The sequence below is a fragment of the Panthera uncia genome, chromosome B1 (assembly GCF_023721935.1).
Source record: "Panthera uncia isolate 11264 chromosome B1, Puncia_PCG_1.0, whole genome shotgun sequence".
Lineage (NCBI taxonomy): Eukaryota > Metazoa > Chordata > Mammalia > Carnivora > Felidae > Panthera > Panthera uncia.
In genome coordinates, this window is record NC_064811.1 from 186,398,957 (window position 1) to 186,419,022 (window position 20,066).

Genomic DNA, 20,066 nt, shown 5'->3' on the forward strand with positions numbered 1-20,066 from the left:
ATACATATCCCCAGGACATATTTTATACAAAGAACTCCAACCTACCATCAAAACATTTATGAGGTTCTTTTCTATCCGAGATTTCTGGTCATCCTTCAGAGTGGAAGCTAACATGAAAGAAGGAAAAAAAGCTACAACTGTAAGATGAGCAAGTAAGTCTACTAGCCCCACCGAAGGGATCAAAATACCATAGAAAAAATATGTCTTCGGGGCGCCTGGGTGGCTCAGTCGGTTAAGCGTCCGACTTCGGCTCAGGTCACGATCTCGCGGTCTGTGAGTTCGAGCCCCGCATCGGGCTCTGTGCTGATAGCTCAGAGCCTGGAGCCTGTTTCGGATTCTGTGTCTCCCTCTCTCTGACCCTCCCCTGTTCATGCTCTGTCTCTCTCTGTCTCAAAAATAAATGTTAAAAAAAAAATTAAAAAAAAAAAAAATATGTCTTCTAAGACGGCTAAGCACCATTCCAGACGACGTGCAACAGCACAGCTTTCTATGTTAGCCCCAATGCTCTATATACTTGCATTTGAACTCCATATGAAGAAGCGTTTCATGTCACGTTTAAAAAAAAAAAAAAAAATAGGAAGAAGAATTTTGTTCTTCTCGACTCTCATGAGACCTCGACTACAGTAAGTTCCATGAAAGTAAGAGTCCCTTCGCTTGGCAAACTGATCTGCACATGGTAAAAGTACTATCAAAGATTTGAGAATTATTCTTTCAGTTCGAAGAAGCTTAAAGATGCTGCATAATTTTAAAGCATCAGAATTTTACTGTAAGAGCACCAAGTTACCTCTTCCAAGGAGTTCTAGGGAATAAGTAATGTAATCTTTTAACTGGGCCATGAGGTAGGAACACTTCAGAGCTGTAGTCAATATGGACGTGAGCAGGGTCCACCACCCTTCACTCCGATAATCACACATCACGTAATCCAGCAACCTGTCAGAAGGCAAAATGTCAGACATGCTGAAACGGAGTCACAAGAAAGGGCCTAAAGACTCCGTGGAGAAAATAACGTGCCTTACCCATGTTATATACGTGTCAGAAAACTTACTGAAATAGTTTAACAGGTATTTTCACATTTAGCTAAACGTGATGTTTCCTAAGACTTTGAGAATGATTGTACCAACAGATAGTACTTGAAAAAAATACCGCAGAAATGGAGTTTAATAGAAATAGAAACATGGAAATAACCAATCCTTCAAAACAAATTTCTCTTCTGATTTTGCTGTAAGGTAATCGGATTACTTAAAAAAATAAATAGGGAACAGGACTCACTTCAAAGCTTTGGTATAATCCTTTGCATAATAATATTCCTCTCCCATTTGAACCACTGTAAAGGAAATAAGATTTGTATGTGTATAATTTTAAGTTATTCAAAGCTGCATGAAACTGTGGCATATTATGGATACATACTTAGATGACTTTTCATTCTTGGACACTTATATTTCTTAAATTGTGCAACAGCATTGCTCAGAAGAGTTATTATTATTTCCTGTTAGAAGAGAGAAAAGTGTGAAACATTCCAATAAAAAGAATCTCATGTTTTCCTCGACTATTCCAAAACATAGTTTAGATTGGGAAACAAAAAACTTACAGAGTGAACAACACTTCTCTCCTTCAGCTGAATGGCAAGAATTCCCACCTTCTCTTTTTCAGGATCAGAAAGATCAAAACCTGTGTAAGATAAGACGCAACCCATTTTAGATAGCTCATTTAACATAAATCCTTCATAGGCACATTGGATGTGTATACTCCTTGAATCCTTTACTTTAATATAACGTATTTAAGATTCTTAGACATTCTAGAATTTTAAAGATCCTAAGAGACAGCTTTATGAGCATGGGAACTTCTCTGTGATCTCTGTTCTGAAGAGAACATTACTGAATTCAGCATTCTCTTGCCTAGCGATATCAGCACCTGATGAATAATATCAATTATCATTCTCAATACAGAATACACTTTCTGGAGGTTAAAGTATATAATTGCTTAACAGTTAAAGTGTGATTGCCACAAAAATTGCTAAATTAAGTACCTATCAAACACAAAAAAGATACAGAGAAATTTTTAAGGAGATACAAGTTAATACTGTTTTAAAATATCAAATCTAATAAATCACTAAAGTTAACTGGAATTAAAATATTTAAATAGCCTAAAGTGGCTTATTAATTGTGACTTTAAGAGATGCCCGAATGTTTTAATCATACTCACATCTTTAATTAGAAGTTATTCTAAGATGTACTGATATAAATAAAACATTCTAAAAACTAAAGAACTGAAAATCTTTAAGATGCTTTAAAAAACACATTTTTGCCTCAACATAATGTGTTATGGCCTATATAGCCAATGGAAAAACTGTGATAGCAATTTGTGCCTTTTGAGGTTGAGAGAAAAGAAAGGAGGGAAAAATTATTTACTTAGTACTCCTTGTCGCCATGATCTTTGTCCATAAAAGTCAAGAACACCTGTTTGTGTTTCTAACGGATCAGGATTGGGATACATCACAGAAGCCTGTAAAGTAAAACACAACCCTAAATAAGAGTTTATGTAGCCTCTCGCAAACCAACTCTCTTCAGTCTTTGACAGAATAAAAACATTTCCAAAAATACAAATACCAAATACATGTTCAGATATCATAGTTGTGAATACTTCAACATACACTAAATTTTCACAAAAATTGAAATAAATGTTTCACTTAATATTTAGGCAGTATCATAAAAATTAAATTGAATAAATCAGTCTGATTGTGACAAATGATTTCATAGTAGCTAACTCTTCTACATTTCCTTTTCATCTTTGCTAAAATAAACCAATAAAAATGTGTTACAAATTATGCTTGATGTTTATTCCACACATATAAGTGCTTTTGTGCAAATGAAAATACAGTAATGTGACAAGGAGTTTTAAAAAGAAGACACTATTTTCCTTCCTTATCACTTGTGTATTCAATCCTGGTATTGTCTGGGGAGGGATATTTTTGGCACCAGAATTTGCAAATTTATACTTTTTTCTTTTTTATAATTTTTTCCCTCTGAAACGGCACAGAGATATAATGCAAGTACATTGTTGAAAAATACAGAAAACATCCGAAAGGAAATGAATAAAAATTTAAATTACTTATAAACCTATTACCACTGTTGACAATGTATACATTAGTCTTCCAGATTTTGTACACAAACATTTATTTGTTATTAACTGGAATAATTTTTCAACCTGCTTTTTTCCTTTAAATACATTCTGTAAATTTCACATCATTATCCTTCTGAAACATTATTTTTCATGGCTGCCTGCTGTTACATTTTAACAAATTCCCTATTGTTCATTTTGTTATTTATATTTTACATTATAATTAATAAATCTGTCTGAAGAACTTTATAATTAAATCTTAGTATTTATCTCTTAGGATCCCTTATCTGCCTTAGACTTCCTGAAAATGAAAATCATATGCAAATAATATGGTAGAAAATAGTCTGGTTATATCATGGTTTAAGGAAAAAAAAATCCAACCTTTTAAGTACTACTATGCAAACTCTGTTTTTGGACCAGTTTTTTAAGTAGTACTGTTAATAATATTCATCTATCTTCAGAGAAGAAAACTGCAGATTTTAAAGGACAAAAACTGATACAACTATACAAACGTAGATGTATTTAAACATGTACGCGCCACGTTATTTTAAAAGTGCTTCTGGGGAAACTGGTATCTAACTATAATCACCCACGAGAAAGGCAAAATGAAATGTTAAGAAACTGCAATTAAAATTCTGCCACAGATTCTTAAGAGTTTTCCACAGAGAAAAACCCCAGGAAGAGAAAGAAGTCCAACGTCATCCTCTCTGGTGGGTCAAAATAAAGCACATTCCTCCAAAGTCCTTCAAACTCCTACAGCCGTGATCAGTGGAAACAACACAATGGAGTTACGTTACGGCACAGACTAAACTGTGACTTTTTTTTTTTTTAAACTGTGACTTTTATTTGAAAGTAATTTGCTCCTGTCTAAATCACTAACTTATTGTCAATCATAAACTGGTTCTTCACAGAAAAACTTCTGCTTAATCCACAGGTGAAAATTATTTTCAGGCTAAAACTGAAAATAATCATAATCCCTAAAACTATTAAAGATAAAAACGGATGATATTCAAAGGCTTGGAAAAAAATGATCAACATTAATCAGTCTTATCTTCCTTCAAGAGAAGGTTAATCCACTTCCTAAATGCCACGTAAGCCAGGAGTTGGTAACTTACCTCATGGTTACAGAGGGTTTTTGCAAGTTGCTTCCGCTCCTGGGCATAGTATGCTGCCTGCTGGTAATAGAAACCAGGATTCTGAGTTTGAATAGCTGTCAACCCTAACTTAATAGCTTCATCAAATAAATCTCCAAAGGCCTGGAATCTTAAAGAAAAAAAAAAAAAAATCAAGAAAAAAAAAGATGAAAAAGAAAAAGGAAAGAGAAAGAAGCTTACTTCTAATAATTATTCATTCTCAAACCATAACCTCAGCAGACTGTGTTAAAATAATACTAATGAGGAACTGCAAATTTTGGGGGTTTCTTTGTAAATACGAACACACACTAATTATAGGCTATAGATAAATTCTGCGTTTAAGTCAACTCTTCTGTACTGGCAAACCTTGATAAATATACCATCAAAGTGTTATGTCAACATAGTTCCCACCAGTCAGAAACATCCATGTTTCTGGGAACAATTTCACTTTGGGATTGTTAAACATCATTCTCAAATAGCAAGTTCCAGGCCAGCAGGGCTTTTGTTTTATTCCCTGCTATAGGCTCAGTACCTAGACATGTGGCAGAAACTCCGTAAATACACGTTGAATGAGAGAGACGGTACCATGAATTAAGTGATTTCCACTAAGGAATTCTATGAATCAATATCTACCATTACTGGAAACATACTTATGCTAGATCTCTAAAAGCCCACTTACTGACAAAAAGCTTAGCTCCATGTAGAACTTAGAGTCCATGCTAATTCCATCCCTCCAAATCCCAAGTATTGAAAGAAAAAAAAAATTCCAAAAGTACAATTTAAAACATACTGTTTCGACATCCATGCGGCGTGCTCAAAAGACAACTCTGCGCTTCCGATTTTTTTCTTACACAAGTCTATGTGCTTTCGGAACTGAGCGATTGCGTCCAGTGGGGTGTTGTGCTGAAAACACAGCCTGCAGATCTGCAAAATGTGGAATCAACCCCAAAATAAAGAAGAAAATAAGGTCAAAAGGTATATTCATTTAAAAATATGTAAAACGTGAGACGCACTTTAAAAAGACTATGAAATTTCCTCTCAGGTTCTTGGCAACGGAATTGATTTTCTCTATTAGAATCGTTATGCTAAAACCAGAGGTTATGTCTCCTTGATGAAATAAAATTATTCCATATTTGCACCGTATACCTTAGAAAACCTTCTTAGAAGTATAGAATAGGGGCGCCTGGGTGGCTCAGTCAGTTAAGCATCCGACTTGACTCAGGTCATGATCTTACAGTTTGTGGGTTCGAGACCCGCGTCGGGCTCTGTGCTGACAGCTCAGAGCCTGGAGCCTGCTTCAGATTCTGTGTCTCCCTCTCTCTCTGCTCCTCCCTGCTCACGCCCTAACTCTCTCTCTCTCTCAAAATAAATAAACATTAAAAACAAAAAAAGTGTAGAATACACAAAAATTATACTCAATGAAGAACACAAAGATTGGTGAAAATTAAATACCACCTCCCCAAGCACAGACTATAACTGTCAGAAAGCTAAAGATTTTTCTGTACCACAATTACAGCACAATGGCCTCCTTATCAAATAAGGATTACAGAAATTCTTGAAAGCTTTTTATTTGGAATGCTATTTCAAAACAGTAATAATCTACATCGACATAAGGTAAAAGGAAAAACAGAAGAAACACGGCCTAAATTTATTTCCATATGCTTATCATCAGTTTTATTTGTAACGTACGAGGAATACATGAAAAGTTAAGTCTCTCATCCATCCCTGCCCCTCAGCCATCCAATTTCCTGTTCCAGAGGCAGCCAGCTCCCAGTATGTTTCAGAATATAGTCTCTGCACAGATAAGTGTGTGGTCATTTATATATAACTTATCATTTTTAATAAATAGTTTCACAATATGTTTAGTGATTCACTTTTTTTTTTTTTTACCTAATATTCCATATCAATAAGTGGAGCTGTCTCATTCTTAATAGTTATAGAATATTCCCTTGTCTGGAGTTATAAGTTACATTAACCAGTCACTTATTGCTGGGTTGCTCCCAATCTCCTCCTACACAAGGTGCAATAAATATCCTCACATGCGTGACTTACAAGTCTTATTACTAGCACATACATTAGATAAATTTCCTGACATGGAATTGCTAGGTTAAAGGAAACACCCCCTTTCAATGCATATAGTTACTGCGAAAACCTTCTCTATAGATGTTGTACCAGTTTACATTTACACAAGGAATCAAAGTGTCTATCCGCCCTCACGTCACCATCCCGGTGTTAGCCGTCTTTAAAACATGAATGTGGAAAGATTAAAAGCAAAACAAAAACCCCTCACTTGCCTTCTGCAGGCATCTATTTCTACCACATACAATCTGAAAATGCTCAAATAACAGGTATAAAAGTTTCCTCCGAGGTGAACAGATACGCCTTTTCTATGGCTGTGCCATTAAACCCAGGGAGGCTTACATAGTTTGAATGTGTTGCATCTTTAAAAATTCACGAATATAGGCAGCTTTCTTCTCTCTCTCTCCCTCCTATTCCCACTGAAAAACAGAAGCCCCTCGGGGCCCCTGGGTGGCTCAGTCAGTTAAGCATCTGACTTCTGTTTCAGCTCAGGTCATGATCTCATGGTTTGTGAGTTTGAGCCCCAAATCGGGCTCTGTGCTGACAGCGTGGAGCCTGCTTAGGATTCTTTCTCTCTCCCCTCTCTCTCTGTCCCTCCCCCATTTGCGCTCTGTCTCTCTCAAAACAAATAAATAAACTTAAAAACAAAAACAAAAACAAAAACCCCTCCTAAAGGAGTCTTACAAAAATAAAACTGCCCTAAGGGAGAACTCTGGGACCCATAAACTCGAAAGCAAGCATTACAGCCGGTTCTGCTACAGAACCATCGCAAGAGGAGAGCCTAATTAATCAAATACTCACTTTCAAAGCAAGTAACTAATACGGATTTTCAAATTTCAAAAAGATAATCTAATATTTAAAGACATGTTTTCTTCATTTGGAAGTAGAACCATTACCTTGTAGTTTATAAATCCTGCCATTGTCTTAATTTCCAGAATATTAGTTTCATGGGCTCTCAATTCATGCACAAGATTATAGGCGGTCCTATAATTCCTAATGCAAACATGGGGAACATGGTTAATTATGATATAAGTAAATCTTAAGAAAAGATTCCCAAGAACAAATTATTAGAAAAAGGAAACACTTCTTAGCACTGAACAGTTTAGGAATAACTTATACATATCCATCTGAAAAATGATGTTGATTAATAGTATGTGGGAGGAATCAATGACTTTTCACTAAGAACAGAACCATTGCAAGTGCATTGTTCTGTCATTAACGTCTGTCAATAACTGATAGAAAGTAAGTTGAAAACGAAAGTAGACAACTGTCCAGAATTACATTAAAAAGTCAGCATTCTGTTAAAAAGAAATAAGCTTTTTTTTAAAAGCACCATTGTGAGCTTCTCCAATGAACAGAAATTGTAATAGCACAGAAGGTGCTAATTGAGACAGGGCACAGGTCAACAGCTTTTAAACCCAAGTATGTCTACAAGTTCAGTGGCCACTGCCGATCTCGGGCACCGGCTGGAGAAGGGGGAGTGGGCTGAGACAGGAGAGCCTGCTAGAAGAATGCCTCCCCTGAGGATGGAAGGGGATGAGAAAATCTCCAGGCTTCTCCAAAGACAACTCTTTGCTCCTAACTTCCCCTGGTAAAATTTGTCTTTCCAGAATTACCTTTGAGAAGACTTAGAAGTGGTACCATGGGTACAAAGTGAACTACGTTGAAGCCAGTTACCATCCCATGGAGTTGCTGACATTTACACAACACAATCTGGTGTTCCCCACCTCAACAATAACAAAAAAGATGTTTCTGCAATATTCCTCTGAATAGTAGATTGACTTTTGTTTCTCTTATTCTTCTGCCCTGCACACTTAGCCTCTCTTCAGTTTTTATTCCTATCTTACACTGCCACACTCAACCTTTAAAAACTGAGTTAAAGTTAGAAAAAAATGTTTTACTAAATTGTGCTTAGTAAAAGCAAAGGAATAAAATGCGTAACCACTACCAACACATACACAACTACTCGTCAAAGCTCTAAGCAGAGCCTTCGAATGAAAAATGATGCTGAGATGTATAAACTTTAACAAAAATTTAATTAAAAACAAAATCATGGGGGCCCCTGGGTGGCTCAGTCGGTTAAGCGTCTGACTCTTGGTTTCAGCTCAGGTCACGATCTCCTAGTTTAGGCAGCTCAGGTCACGGTCTCAGTTTGTGGGTTCAAGTCCCAGATCAGGCTCATTGCTGACAGCATGGAACCTGCTTGGGATTCTCTCTCTCTCCCTTTCTCTTTGCCCCTCCCCTGCTTGCTTTCTCTCTCAAAATAAATACATAAACCAAAAAAAATTTTTTTTAAATAAGTAAAATCATAGATTAACTAAATGCACTATACATCTTCAGAAATTCATCGTATTAGATAAGGAATGTTTAACATATATTTAGCGGTGGAAGTCAGTCAACACAAAGATTTTACCGATTATACAAATAAGTAGTCAACAGGATGGGAAGAATTTTAATGTTTCTTTAGATCACAAAATGTAATCAAATTAGACCAGAAAGCTTTATGAGAGTATGAAATTTACTTCTGATAATAAAACGGAAATTCTTTTAAAATCTCAAAATATTATATTCCATTCATCTCTAAACGAATCAAATACTACATACACGAACCTAACCAACATAAACATTTTAAAATTAATTAAACTTTTGTTGAGATTCAGACACTGCCATTAATACGTTACTGTTAACATAAAGATAAGAAAAATTTAGTTTGACAACCATTAAAAACTTACTTCAGGGCATTTTGTGTATCTTGTTTCAATTCACTGAAGAAAGCTATTTTGAACTGATGTCTAACAAATAAAAGCTGAAAAAAAAGAATAGAAAAAATATCATTACACATACTCTCTTATAATGTAAAAATTACGATAATGTTTATTAAGAGGAAACACAAAAGTATTCAAAATTAAAGATCAAGAATTACTCCAACAAACAAGTATAGTTAAGGAAGCTATAAAAATCTCTAAGAACTTTAAGGGCAAAAAGTAGAAAGAGAAATTAGTTTTTAAAAGCTTTTAAAAAAATTTAAAAGCATAGAAGCTATTTAAAAACATCAAAGTATTACAGACATTTAAAAAACTCCTCTAAAATAATCAATGATGAATGCTTCTATTATTTCCTTCTTTAGGAAAAATAATGTACCTGGTGTGTTGTCTTATTCAAAAATTCTTTATGAGATTTCACTCTTCTGATCTCAGTGTAGTAATAAGTCTGTGCATGTTCATAAAAGGCATTTTCTAATCTGTTTAAAAAAAAAATCAACATTCAAACACTAAAGTTATTTTAAACCAAACTGTTCTCAAGAGTCATATTTGTAAGACCTAAATGTAAAATCATGACAGAGATAATGTCTGTAGCTTACTTCATGATAAAGATAAAAAGCAAAATATCCTTAATTTCTAAATAAAAAATGTAAAGACCCCCAAAACCATTTAGTTATTTATAATCCACTCTTTTATTTTATAATTTTATAGGAAGTGTGAAAGAAACAGATATACAATATTCATTCAATTTGACTATTTTTTCTGATTTTAATATTTAAGGTTAAAGGATAAGAAAACTGATGGAAAAAAGGACCAAAAATGAGAACTGGCAATTGACAGAAGAGTAGCATTTACAGGATTCAAATCCCACTTTGTTCCCTAACTTTAGGATAACATAAGAACAAAGAAAATTTGACCACAGACAGATAAACAACTCAAAGCTCCTTTTGTGAAAATAAGTATGTATCAGAAGTATCTGCCTACGGCATGAAAGAAAGCTAAATTCACAGTCAGATAAAGGCTGGACTTCAAGGCTTTTCCTCCTCGGAATAAAACACAATTTTGAAGCTGTATTCAAAGAGTTTAGGTACATCTGAGGAAAATATGCTAAGAAAAAAAATGGCTAAGCCTAAACTTTAAAAATTTGCTATTTTAAGGCAAGATTTTCTATTTTTAAAACTACACTTTTTAAAATGTTAAAATATGAAAATAATTAAAGTTAGGTTCTAACTTTGAAAGAACATATGAATCTAAGCTGAACTATAAAGTCTTATAAATGGGTAACCCTTGTTTTGAAAGACAAAATACGATTAAAAAGAAAAAATCTGCTGGTTAGCATGACACTGATAGTCTACTGTCCTAAGACGAAGGCCTTTGGACTTAGAACACATTTTTATAAAAGAAAAATGCTTAACTCATGAGAAGCTTGACAATTCTTTTAAGTATTTTCACTTGAAATGATCAGTGAACCTCTGAAGCACAAGAGTCTCCTGATCACTCAACACATCACAGGAGTTTTATACACATTCTGTTTCTTTGACATTAAAAAAAACACATTAACCAGGGGGGCCTGGGTGGTTCAGTCGGTTGAGCATCTGACGTCAGCTCAGGTCACGATCTCAGAGTTCAAGGGTTCAAGCCCCGCGTCGGGCTCTGTGCTGACAGCTCGGAGCCTGGATCCTGCTTCAGATTCTGTGTCTCCCTCTCTCTCTGCCATTCCCCTGCTCATACTCTCTCTCTCTCTCTCTCTCTCTCTCTCTCTCTCTCTCTCTCTCAAAAATAAACATTTTTAAAAAATAAGTAAATAAATGAATATTTAAAAAAACTTAACTGAATCACTTAACCTTGTAGTCTATATACTTAATATGTACATCAAAATGTTCTGAAAGCACACAAATGAGTGAGGATGCCACCGGGAACTCTGCTAACTCCCTCCCGGATCAGACACTGAATATGAAGATTTACCGATATTCAGCATTACCCTCTCTCTTAAGATGAACTATCCATATGAGGAAAGGTGTAATAATGTCTTCCCTCACGTCCAGTGGACGGTCTTACCCCTGGTGCTCGCATCTCTATTTTGGAGGTCCTGGATCCAGAGCACTTGCTTTTTATATCAGTAATTTCGACACAGCCCTCCTTACTCAAATGTGGCATTATCCCCAGTAAGACCACAGCGGTTAAGGGCAGAAGCCACAGTTTCTGTTTCTCTTGCACCCACGATAGCACTGAATTTGAAAGCTGAGGAGGACGTTAAGGCGGGGTTTCTCAACCTCAACACCACTGGTGTTCTGGACCAGGTAATTCTTTGTTGTGGGCTTTCCTGTGCACGGAAGGGTGCAGAGCAGCACCCCTGAACTCTACCCACTAGATGCCAGTATTAGGAAGCCTCAGTAGGGGCCCTGATACATGTCTCCAGGCATTCCCAAATGTTCCCTGGAGGCCAAAATCCCCACAGTGAAGAATCAGTGGATGAAGGTGCAGGATGGATGGAGGACAATGGCTTTCTTAAGGAGGCTGCATGCGAACTCAGCCACAGAAGTGGAGTAACAGAGCCCAGAAAGGGGAGCTGGGAGGCAGGAGTCCTACAAAAGCACGGTGACAGGAAACAGCGCCGTGAACGGCGCAATACTGCACCATACAGGCAGGAACTGTCAAAAGCCTGGAGAGGAAGTCCGAGGCCAGCTGGGGGGCTGGGATGGGCCTTGGTGGAGGAAAAGCAGTACGGGTGTGCTACCAGTTTCCTAGGTATCTGCCCCCTCTCTGTTCCCCAGAGGTCAATGCTCACAGTTGAAAACACAAAACGCACCGTCCTCTCCTTCCGCGTTCAGGGCAATCATGGCAATTTCAGCCTCAGCACCACTGATCTGACTGAGTATCCACACTACCTACTGTTTATCACTTTCCATGCGGAGATTCTACCTGCTGACTGCATCTAAGTTTTCTCGCAGTTCATCCTTTCGTTTGTTGCCTTTTCAAGCTCTCTACTGTGGAATTTATACTTCTCTTTCCTAAAGTTGTGTCATTTACACACCAACGGGAATGACCTATTACTTCCTATAGGACATCACTTCCAGAAGTTTGCTTCTGAGACACAGGAACAAATGGAAGGGAACTAATAATCAAAGATTGACTACACTGTTCCTGAGTTTAAGAGGGACACTTACACAGAATGAAAAGGCAAACCATCTTATGGTCAAAATCAGTGAAAAGGTTCAAGTCTAAAATACAACCTGGCCAAAAATGTAATATTATAAAACTTCTCTGCGACACTGAAAGCTAGAAAACAACAGATAATGGTCACATATTCTGTGAGATATTGCTGTGTCCCCAAGTCATATGCCTTTTAGATACAAGGGATTTATAAAGAATATTTAAGAGGGGCGCCTGGGTGGCTCAGTCGGTTAAGCGTCTGACTTTGGCTCAGGTCATGATCTCGCGGTCTGTGAGTTCGAGCCCCGCGTCGGGCTCTGTGCTGACAGCTCAGAGTCTGGAGCCTGCTTCAGATTCAGTGTCTCCCCCTCTCTCTCTGCCCCTCCCCTGCTCACACTCTCTCTCTCTCAAGAATAAATAAAACATTTAAAAAAATTAAAACAAAAAACTGCAGTTGACCTAGATGTGTATATGGTGTCAATGAGGTAACGTTAAGTGGCAGTTCAGCATGTGTTGTACAATTACATCTATTTTCATATTAAAAGCCATGTTTGGACAGAAACTTAAGAAGCTGTTGTAGTGGTTATATTAAAGAACTGGAAAACGTTAATAATGGGGACTTTTCTTTTCACCTTATAGCTTGTGCACCGTTTATATTTTTTCCCATGAACACGTGTTTTTGTTAATTAAATGAATCTACACAACCAATTTTTCAATGCTTCATGAACCATCTAAAGAAGAAACATTTTAAGATCTTGATTTACCTTATAATATAACCCACCAGGTGGTCAGTGTGGGGCAGCACAAACAGAGATTTTCCTGAGAGTTCACACGCATTACATAAAGCCGCAGCCCTTTCTGACGCCGTGACATCTTCCCCTGTTAACAAATCCCATAAAGATAGAGAAATAAAATGATTGGTGTGTTTTTTCTAAACGAATGGCTCCCCAAATCTAAACAACAGAATTAGGAAGAAAAACTCAAACCCCCTTTCACCATGCCAGGTGGTCTCCTGGGATCCTTGGGGGCTCTCTGGGGTCCTCAGAAGTTACACAGTACATATCTGTTAGGAAAACCCTGTGGAATTTTCTACGGAGCCAAGATAGACAGGCCAAGTTATGCCAACAGAGATGCCACATAACTATTTCAAAAACCGTAACTAAAAATGGAAGCAATAATCCAGGAAAGTGGTTTCCAAAATGCCACAAGTTTCAAAAGAGAAACAAAAAACATTCTGGCCTCTCAAAGTCTTAGAAGGTAGAAGAAATAAGCATTTGAAACTAAGACATTTTCCTATAAGAAATTAGAAATCCTATGGCATTTTTCTTTGTCCCACTGCATGTTAAGAAAAAAAATTACATAAAGAATATAACTTCAAACAGACCTCAGATAACATTCTTTTTTAAAAGATCAAGTGAATAACTGTTTCATCAGTTGATAGATAGATGTCTACATGGTGAGGTAAGTGAACTAGGGCTGGGGGAGAATATTTTAATATTTAACATTTTAACATTAATTTTTAAAAACATTTTAATGTATTTTAATTCTTTTTATAATAAGCATTTATTGATGCATTATCTGTACCTTTTAAAGTGAACACACCATCTTTCCCGTAACTGAACGCATGAAAGATTTTAACATCAAAAACTACACCTCTTGATAACATGGATGGGAAACATAAAGCAATTAATTTGTTATTAATTAATCTTTTGTTACCTGGGGGCAATGGAGTTTTCTTCTGAATCAGAACCACTGCAACTTTTGTGTTTCTCCCTTGTAAACTTTGCCTGCAATGGAAAAATAATAAAGTTAACTAAACATAACTTTTAACTTTTAAACAATGCATTCCAGACTTTACATAAAGTACAAGCTTGATGATTCAGGTGAAGGAAGATAAATTTCAACTAAAAACACCCAAGATTAGAGGAAATCTTTTCCTGCACACAAAGAAACCTCTATGCTACAATGATTGAGGTTTTAAAAGTATACTCTTGTATCGAGCTTCTAATCCTAACAAAAATCTGCTTCAAAAGCAAAGTGGAATAAACACTTTCGTGCAAAAGTCATAACACAACTTCTCTCTTTATAGCGATACATCATAGACTGGTCATCCAAAAGAAGTATTTTAAAACAGCAGTGGTGATAAGACAAGTGTCTTGTGAGACTAAATAGCAAATTAGGTTTTCTCTCCCCAAAATATCATACATGCAAGAGGAAAGCATTTGGAAATTCGGACTAATGTGTCTTCTAAATTTCTTCACACAGCTTAGCCTTGTACAAGTTAACGTGAAGCTGCCCGTTAGGAACCGGACAAGTTTCACTGGAGGGCAGCGCAGCCTGAATAGCTCTCGGCTGCCTTCGGTAAGTGCTGGTAAATAACAGACATGGGCAGCTAACGTGGTCAGTCTGGGAAACGGGGAAACCCATACCTGACAATTTCCACTCTGGTGGCGCACTCGGACTGCTTTTCTTTCCACTGAGGCTCGTCCCAGTCCAGTTCATAGAACACGACCACCAGGGCCGGCACCAGATTCAGATGTTTGTTCATCCAACCCGTCTTTAAGATCCCCTTGGGAATGTACCATTCGTAGGAAGTCCTCTGCGAACAGGGGCAAAAGCTGAAGAGACTTCTTTGATAAAGTAGCAGCAGAAGCCCCTGTTATTGAGTGACGGGCACTTTACGTGCCTTCATCTCATTCGACATACACACGACACATTTTTAAGATAAGGAAGCTCCGGTTTACAGAGATAAAGTAAGAGCTAACAAGCACCGGAGGCAGAATCTCAACCCTGGATCTGCTTGTTTCAAAGACATATTACCAGGATGGCATTTTGCCTTACTGTGCATGACGAAAGAAATGCAGGACAACTCTTAAATACAGAAATGTCATAGCAGTCACTTGGGTCAGCGCTAAGTGCCACATCACAGGAAAGAGGTGGTAGATGTGAATATTAGCCCTGAAGAAACTCGTGGAAACCTCTAATGACTTCCAAAGCACCCACACCGACTCAGACTGCTCCACTCAGGCTGATCCAACATCCACTTCAAGTGAGGAAAGATGAGGACAGTAAGGAAACCCAACACAAAAAGCTTAGGGACTCAGGAAGGAACAAGGAATGGGCAAATGAAAAGCTCCCTGCCCTGGAGAATGGATCCAGGACAAACGGGGGACGGCTGTGCTGGGCACTGGCCCTCCTGGACACAAACACTAACTAACAACAAACATGTGAGCGCCGGGGTGCTGTGACTGGCACAAGTCCAGAGAGAGCTCACGGCTTCTACAGCCTGGAACGTAAAACAGTGTCTCCACTCTTCTCCTACACATAAGCAAAAGAATCGACTGGCGACCAGATCCACAGTTTCATCAAGGAGGTCTTACATTCGTGTTTTAATCAACACCCCCAAGTGATGATGATATACTTGGTCCATAGACCAGTCTGTCAGAAACACTGCTCCAGGGAAAACACACACACACACACACACACACACACACACACACAGAACAGGTGGTTTATTCTGATGTCTTGTTAACTGACTTTCAGACCAGACCAACTCATAAGATTATAATAACAGGTGAATATATATGATTTTCTTTAAAAAGTAAATTGACACTGTAAGCACTTTTATTAGCTGCTATTATTAACATCATCCCATTATTTTTCTAGGTCAATCAGAGTCTCCACTACGATGTTCAACCTAAAAGTCAGTTTTGAACTTAATGCCTTTTCTCACTCCATACTATATAAATTGTTTTATTTTATGTAGAAGTCTCCAGGGACAGAAAGTATGTCTTTATGTCTTATTTAAATTTCTGTCACCAGCCTATTGTATAGTTCCTAGTACCTAACACAAAGCAAGTGCTCAAAAAATATGTGTGTGAAATTGAACCAAACTGTGAAAGCCATGGATTCTATAATGGTAACAGGTAATGATAAACGGAGAATGTGAGACCTTACTTTTAGAGAGGACTTTATGGAGACTAGGAGTGATTTTAAGCAAGTAAAAACAAAAACAAAACAAACAAACAAAAAAAAACGAGGATAGAAAGCTTAATAATGATAACGTAATTATTCCCCTGGGGTTAAAAAAAAATCATTAAATATACCTACAATGTAATACATACAAAAAGCCTTGGGTTTTCTTAACGCATCACTATAACCATCGCTTTTCCAGCACAGACATCAGGAACAAAAAAAGATACACACACACACACACACACAGGAAGAGAAGGAAAGCCCTCACTCAATCATAACATCATTACCTTAGGTCTACATTTGGGATACTCATGGTCACCGGGGAGCACCTTGAAAGAAATCGGTACCCGATCAGCCCTCCGGTTGGCACAGAAAGCGTCCCAGACAGCTCGATGGACAGCATTATAAACCACATCCAGGCCCGTAAGAGTAACGAAAGCCATAGGCCGACAACATAATTCCACAGGGAAGTCCCACTGTGTGGGGCTCATGTTCAAGGTGTCACAAAAAATCTGAAATACAAATGTAAATACACTCAAAATGTTTTAAAAGTCCACACCCATATCTAATATAGGAGCCTCCACCATTTAAAAAATGTTACAAAAAGGCCAAAGACTTTGAGTCTTTTCAAGTGTCTGCAAACTGTCAAGCAAATACCAAATAGGAGAACAAAAGGGAAAACTTCAATTCCTGAATAACGAGTGGTACCATATTTTTTAGAAAATCTTTCCTATTACAAAGGTTGTTGTCAACTTCATGACAAATCGGTGTTTTCAGTAACATCTCAAAATGCACACAGAACTTTGGGATGAGCAAAGAAAGCAGGAAGGTGATCAAGTTAAAATCAGTTTCATGAGCGATTTTTGACATGAAGAAAAATAACCGCTGACTTACATATACGATAAATACAACTCTCTCTAATTTCTCCGTAACTGCTAACATCTAATTTCTGAATTCCTGGGAAATTATTAAAATAATATGCCAGTTATATAAATAGCTATGCTTTCACACTTTTCCACAATTAATATAAAATGTATTATTTAAAGGAATATCTAGAAGGGAAAAACAATGAGTGAAAACCTCTAGGAGGGCACGTTTCTACTGCATCTTTCAGCTGAGAATCAGTCTATGAATCCTACTACGCACTAACTTTAGAAAAGCAATTATATAGGGATGCCTGGGTGGCTCAGTTAAACACCTGACTCTTGATTTCAGCTCAGGTCATGATCCCAGAGTTGTGGGATTGAGCACCACATCGGGCCCTGCACTGAGCACGGATCCTGCTTAAGATTCCCTGTCTCTCTCTGTCTCTCTCTCTCTGTCTCTCTCCCTCTGTCCCTCTTCCCTGCTCGTGCATGCTCTCTCTAAAATGAAAAATTTAGGGGTACCTGGGTGGATCAGTAGGTTAAGCAACCGACTTCACCTCAGGTCATGGTTCATGAGTTCAAGCCCGGTATCGAGCTCCAAGCTGACAGCTCAGCTTCAGATTCTGTGTCTCCCTCTCTCTCTGTCCCTTCCCCTGCTCACACTCTGCCTCTCTCTCTCTCAAAAATAAATAAAACATTTAAAAAAATTTTTAAAAATAAAAGAAAAAATTTTAAATCTAGAGAAAAAAAAAAGAAAACCAATTATATAAAAACACATTTACTCCAAACAAAATTGCCATTATATTTTAAAGATAATTTCTCATTTCCAAAATCACGTATCTAAAGTTTCTTTTAAGAGGTAATCTTCACCTGTATAGCATACAGAACTCAAACACAATTTTTGTGGAAAGTGAGAAGCCGTCACCACCTGATAACCAAATAATTTTAACTGAAAAGTTAATTTAAAAAAAAAAATCATGAGGCTTCTCACATTTAAGTACTGAAGGAAGAAGGGGTATTGAATAGATGATTTGGAAAGGTTACCAAAAATGATAAATGTCTACAAGAGATAGAAGTTTTAGAATTATTTAAACAAACATTTTCCAGATAGGATTTAAGTGATGAGGGCCAAGTTCAGAGAAAGAAAAACTAGTTCTAGGGAATTTGGAGGTGAAAAATAAAGAGACGGCCAAAACACACTATCTGGAGACATGGAGGCCTTTGCTTTGCACCAAACAATCTAGATTAGAACCCTAAAAGGGCCATTTCCTTTAACATCCCCAGAGGCTCAAGAGAATTGGCTGTGGTCTTTGAATATGGAGAATTAAGGGGAACTAGAAATGAGTTAGAAAGCTCTAAATCACAGTGTGGGTCCAAGAGAAATAGAACATGAACCACATAAATAATTTTAAGTTTTCTACTCATATTAAAAAACAAAAAGAAACAGGTGGAATTAATTTTAATAATATTCTATTTAACCAGTATGTCCAAAATATTATCACCTCGACATTAATGTAAATTGTTAATGAGGTATTTCACTTTTTTGAACTAAGTCTTCATTATCTGAAATGTATTGTACACTCACAGCACATCTGAGTACAGGCTAGCCTATTTCAAATGCTCAGAAGCCACATACGGCTACTGGCTATCATAATGGACAGCCCAGCTTATGTTGTTGTAATTCTGTCCCAAAAAAACTACCGTATGGAAACCGTGCCAGAAATTCTTGCCACCTGCTACCTTAAAAGCCTTTGGCACTTGAGACAGTACTGCTTATTCTACAGCACAGGGATGGGACTGGGAACAACACTGGCAAAGGGCAGGTGCAGAGGTTGTCTGGATCTCAGTGACAGCTTGTAGAAATTTCCAGATCTCCTGGAAGAAGCCAATGAAGCAACTAATAAACTGTGACATGGAAGGAGATGCAAAAGTCATAATGTGAACACTCTGGATGGGAGACCATGTAATGCAAGGGGAAATAATCTGGAAGCTGGCGTGGAAAATAATAAGGAAGAGCCTTGAAAAGGATGATATACTGCAAAGAAAGGCGACCTCAGCAAAGTGGCAGGTAAAACAAAACAAAACAAAACAAAAATATCCCAAGGTGGTCACTATTTTTTAATTTACGGAGGTTCGGGGTGTAGTGCATAAGGTTAGTAAGGACGAGATTCGGAGAAGTCCAATTACGAAACGATCCTAAAAGGAATAACAATTGGGAGCCAGGATGGGGCGGGGGCAGATGTGGAAAACGTGAAGCAACAACCCGACTTAAGAAGCTCCCATCCCCAAGGCTCTCAGTATTCTGCCCCAGCAGACCCAGAGGATAGGCGGAGAAATAACGCTGCAGCCCTCACGGCAGAGGCTGTCTTCCCCGTCTCCTCCCCCTCCCCTTTAAACCTGGAGGCCCTAGGAACAGGTGCGTCTGGTCTTCAGGGGCTAGAAGGGACATGCCAGGATTGCACCCGCAGACGCCGAAGGAAAACGCAGGCCCCCCACAACTAGCATTGTGAAGAGCTAGCTCTCTCCCTGGACGGTCTCGCCTGGCCCCGCAGGTCTCCCGGGCCGGACTCACCCAGGCCGCACGCCCCGGGCCCGCCGCAGCTGTGGCCGGTCGCCGCCGGCCGGGGGTGGACGAGGGGAAGCAGGCCGGGTGTCACGGAACGCCGGGGCCCGTCCCTACCGCCACCGCCCCAGAGCCTGTCCCCGCGAGCGAGACTTCCCGGTACTGCCTTCGCAGGCACAGGAAGCACTTTCCGGACCTGAGCGACAGCGCCGTACACCAACGGCGGTCCGGAAACTTCACGCTGCTCCACGGAACGTAGGAACACGCTCCCTTTCCTACGGGAGCAGGAAATAGGGGCGGGGAGAGAAGGAGCCAATAGGAGAAGCGAGGAGGGGAGGAGGCGGGGCTTCTGCCGCTACCGCCCTGCAGCAGCTCCCCAGTCTCCCCGGCGCCCCACCCTCGGCGGCCTCGGGCTCCC

At 38.4% G+C, this 20,066-nt stretch overlaps 1 protein-coding gene across 3 annotated transcripts in view; it reads right to left on the reverse strand.

Moving 5' to 3' along the window:
- Nucleotides 1–19,935, reverse strand: part of TRAPPC11 (trafficking protein particle complex subunit 11) — a 48,364-nt gene extending 28,429 nt beyond the window's left edge. For 2 of the 3 annotated variants that reach the window (XM_049632527.1, XM_049632529.1), the window contains exons 1-16: nucleotides 19,658–19,838; nucleotides 16,507–16,731; nucleotides 14,674–14,843; nucleotides 13,961–14,031; nucleotides 13,009–13,123; nucleotides 9,471–9,570; nucleotides 9,062–9,135; nucleotides 7,226–7,322; nucleotides 5,041–5,174; nucleotides 4,233–4,380; nucleotides 2,409–2,502; nucleotides 1,589–1,668; nucleotides 1,408–1,486; nucleotides 1,270–1,324; nucleotides 785–930; nucleotides 46–107 (exon numbers count right to left, since the gene is read on the reverse strand). In XM_049632527.1, coding sequence (XP_049488484.1) covers nucleotides 46–107; nucleotides 785–930; nucleotides 1,270–1,324; nucleotides 1,408–1,486; nucleotides 1,589–1,668; nucleotides 2,409–2,502; nucleotides 4,233–4,380; nucleotides 5,041–5,174; nucleotides 7,226–7,322; nucleotides 9,062–9,135; nucleotides 9,471–9,570; nucleotides 13,009–13,123; nucleotides 13,961–14,031; nucleotides 14,674–14,843; nucleotides 16,507–16,710 — 1,629 coding nt within the window. In that variant the 5' untranslated portion in view covers nucleotides 16,711–16,731; nucleotides 19,658–19,838. The other variant, XM_049632528.1, reaches the window with a different exon arrangement.
- Nucleotides 19,936–20,066: the final 131 nt, after the last annotated feature.